Raw genomic sequence first — 3,641 nt, forward strand, 5'->3', positions numbered from 1 at the left:
GACATGTAAAAATATCCAGAAGGAAAACTGGCCCACAACCGGGGGCACTTGGTATCTCAGAGGTTGATTGCCAACGCCGCGTATATGTATGGTTATGTGCCGGGGGAAAAAACGTAAGAAAAATTAAATAAAAAAGAGAAACAAGACAGAAAAACCACCTCAAATTGATGCGTATGCGTATATGTGATCGTGTACGTAGTGAATGTTTTTTTCTTCGCTGGTCGTAGTATGGTGAGGGATTACAAGACTTGGGTCTAAAGAAATCTCATCCCAGAAGAACAAAAAAAGAAGAAGAAAGAGAGGCTCCGCCTCCCAGTTGATGTTGTGTATATGTGTGTATGCATCAAAGTTAAAAGGTAAGGCGAAGTTCGTAACTGTTCTGCTGCAGTGTTTGACCAGGGACTTCATCGTCCTCGTCGCCTGGTGCATCGTCCAGGGACATTTCCCACTCCCGCTTGACTGGTGCTTTGGGTGGGCTTATCTCAACAATGTCGAGCATCATGTCCTGCCCCTCGGGGAGCTCTCGTATGACGTCGTCATCCATCTCGATCTCAAGGCTGTTTGGTAGCGTGCGTATAACCCGCGAGACACGGTTGACGTCGATATTCCATTTGGATGCTACGCGGGTGACGAATTCACTAAGCGTCCGCTGCATGACATAGACGGCCTTGTGGTACTCGCGCGTCTCTGTGCTTGTCTGTCTCCGCTTGAGATAAAAGCAAGCCACCGGGCGCGGTGCCCGCTCGAGAGGTGGCCGGTAGGATGAGTCCACGCCGAGGGCCTCGATCCAGCCGCTGAGATTCCCGGCAACGTCCGGCTTGGCAACACGGGTTGGCTGATCAGAGCCCTGTCGAGACGATGGGTCGGACCCGATGGCTGGGCGATCCTGCCACGGCGCGTTGGGAGCTGTGATGGATGCTGCCGAGTGAAGGGACAGCGAGCTTGGGGATGGTGAGACCAGCGACCCGGTAACCGAGCTGTGTGTGCTGCGGCCCCTCCAGGCCGTGCTCTCTCTGGACTCGATCTTGCTCAGATCGAGGACTTCTCCTGGCAAGGAGACTGGGTGTGCGTCCATATCGTCCATGTCCTCGCCTCGGAGGTACAGCACGCTGACTGGACGCGTGCTTGTGAACATGTCCTGCAGCGTCTGGAGCTTGAAGTGCAGGTCCTCCTCCAGCGCGTTGCGAGCCCCGCTGCCGCCGTCTGCAGAGCTCGCCGACGACATGGACCACGTGCGCTTGTGCTTAGGAGCCTTTCCGGGCCGCTGGCTGTCGACAGCTGCTTTTGACTGCGATCCCCCAGCCCGCTTGCGCTTGCCAAAATCCTTCATCCCGCTCTCGGCTTGCGTGATCTGCTGCTTGAGCTTGTCGATCGTCTTCTTGACATGGGCCACATCATTGGACAGCTTGCGTTCTGCGCCGTGATCGCGGAAGAGCTTGACCTTGCAGTAGCATATCTCAGGCGTCTCATCCCCTGGTGGCGAAGCCCCATCGGACGGCAGGAGGGTCGTCTTGGCACAGAGTCGGACTGGGATACCTTTGACGCCCTTGGAATGACTGAAATCGGTCGAGAGGAAGTTGAAGCGCACAGCCACATTGCATTCGACAGCACCATTGACACCAGGCGTCCAGATTACCGAGAACCCATCAAAGGACGCGCTCTCCAACTCGACTCTTGTTCTCTTGTCGTCGCCTTCTGCCGGCTGGCCTGCCTCGACGTATTCCACTGCCTGAAGCTTGCCACCCCTCTGGTGCGCCTCGTTCGTGCCTCGGCCTTCCTTCCACAGGCTCCAGCAGACGCCGGGCTTTTGCCGCTGTTGGTCATCCTCGAAGGAGACACGAACAAAGGTCCTGAGGCGCGTTCCTGGTGCGATAGGGATGGTGGGTGTGGTGTCCACAATGGACAGCGAGTACGCCTGGCCCTTGTTGAGGTACGTAACAGGTATTTCGTCGGCGTGTTTGATCATGGCCGTCGGGGCGTTCAAGGTGACGTGGAACCGGAACTTTTCTGCAGAGGAGGGCATGGGCATGTGCATTGGCACGCCGTACTGCCTCTGCTGGAAACTGGTAAGAGGAGACTGGCTTTGGAAAGCGCCGGCGATCGATCCCATGCGAGCATCGTCTGAGGGGTCAGAATCCATCGGGGAGCCATCCTGGTCCATCGTCTCGTAGCCTGTATCCTGGTGGACAAATGTTGACGGCGCGAAGGCCTGCTGCTGTGGGTGAGGCTGGACGAAAGGATTGAAAGGCGACTGGTTGTGAAACTGGCTGGGATGCATGCCGGTAGCCCCGTGGTGAAAGCCAGACATGTCCACCATGGAGGGACCAGACTGCAGGGCTGCATCGGTGGTAGGCATCGAGAGGGGGGTACTCAGACCCATACCGAAACTTAGCGTCGGGGTGTGCAGGTCGCCAGCCTGAGGGTGGTAAATGGTGTTGGTCCCTCCTGGAGTCGGTGTGTAGTAGCCAGGAGGCGCGTTGGCGAAATTAGAGAAGGAGAAAGAATTCGGGTCCATCAGGGAGGGCGTGAACCTCCAGGGCTCGTTGCTGGCCCTGGGGGTAGGGTCTTGGTCATGGAACGCTTCATGGCCCAGAGCCGGGTTTCTGCAGAAACAACTTAGTCAATATCGAGTTCTTCTTGTAGTACAATGAGAGATTTGCTGCACTATTGATAACATATAGTAACGACAATTGCAGCCAACCCTAAAAAGGGCCAACAACCATCATGCGCACCAATGTTGTCCGCCTGTGTGGTGGTTTGGCGCATGAGTCGGTTGCAAGTGGGAGAAAGGGTCCGGGGTGTGGTTGAGCCACAACAAAAGCCTCAAGCGCGGGATCGCCTCGGCGAAGTCACAACACAGCGCATGTGCTTGCTGTTGCCACCACCCACCCTGTCACTGGGAGGTTTGGGTAGGGAGCGGCCAGCAGGAAACTCAAGTGCGTTGTAATGCCTTGAATCCCAGACAGGCCGGCACTATGCGCGCTACAAGTCGTACCGGCCAACGCCGGACCGCGCGCAAGAGAAGGGCGATCGCCCCCCCACCAGACTGAAACCAACCCGACTGGGACGGCAGAAGATGGATAATGCACCACACCATGGCCAAAAGAAGAGGTCATATGTGTGGAAAGAATAGAAATCAGGCAAAAAAAAAAAAAAAAAAGGGGGGGGGGGTTGGAGAAGGGGAAAAAGGGGGCTGTCGGAACATACCTGTCCTGTGTACCAGAGGCACCGCCCGGGTTTCCAGCCGTAGCTGTCTGTGAAGCAGAGGCGGCGGCCGTAGAACCTGATGCAATTTCTGGGAACTGTTGTCTGAAGTTGGCGACCAGGTCGTCGCCCGGCTTCTGCGAGCTTGTCCTGTAGAAAGTGCCGATAATGTCAGCTTCTGTACTCTCGTCCTGTTCCCTCCTCGAACGCCGCTCAACAGCCATGCGACCAGGCCAGTTTTGCCCCTCTCCCCCTTCTCTTCTTAAAGCCCAACCCGTCTCCTCAGTAAAACGAGCCCGAGCGTGACGCAGGCTGTCTTCTTAGACACTAGAGATTTGAGCGCCAGCACCTGATGCAGACTCGAGCTGAAACTGTGCAGGACAGAACCGTAACCAGGTTGCGGTGCAGGGCGTCACATGTCTATGCAAGATGGCGCA

General features: G+C 56.4%; 1 protein-coding gene across 1 annotated transcript; it reads right to left on the reverse strand.

The window, feature by feature from the left end:
- Positions 1-349: 349 nt before the first annotated feature.
- Positions 350-3,428, reverse strand: M406DRAFT_262710 (uncharacterized protein; the record flags this gene model as incomplete). The annotated part of the gene is made up of 2 exons (XM_040917530.1): positions 350-2,615; positions 3,208-3,428. 2 exons carry the CDS (start codon positions 3,426-3,428, stop codon positions 350-352), a joined length of 2,487 nt encoding a protein of 828 aa, XP_040774734.1.
- Between the last annotated feature and the right edge of the window lie 213 nt (positions 3,429-3,641).

Source organism: Cryphonectria parasitica (genome assembly GCF_011745365.1).
Source record: "Cryphonectria parasitica EP155 unplaced genomic scaffold M406scaffold_6, whole genome shotgun sequence".
Classification (NCBI taxonomy): Eukaryota; Fungi; Ascomycota; class Sordariomycetes; order Diaporthales; family Cryphonectriaceae; genus Cryphonectria; species Cryphonectria parasitica.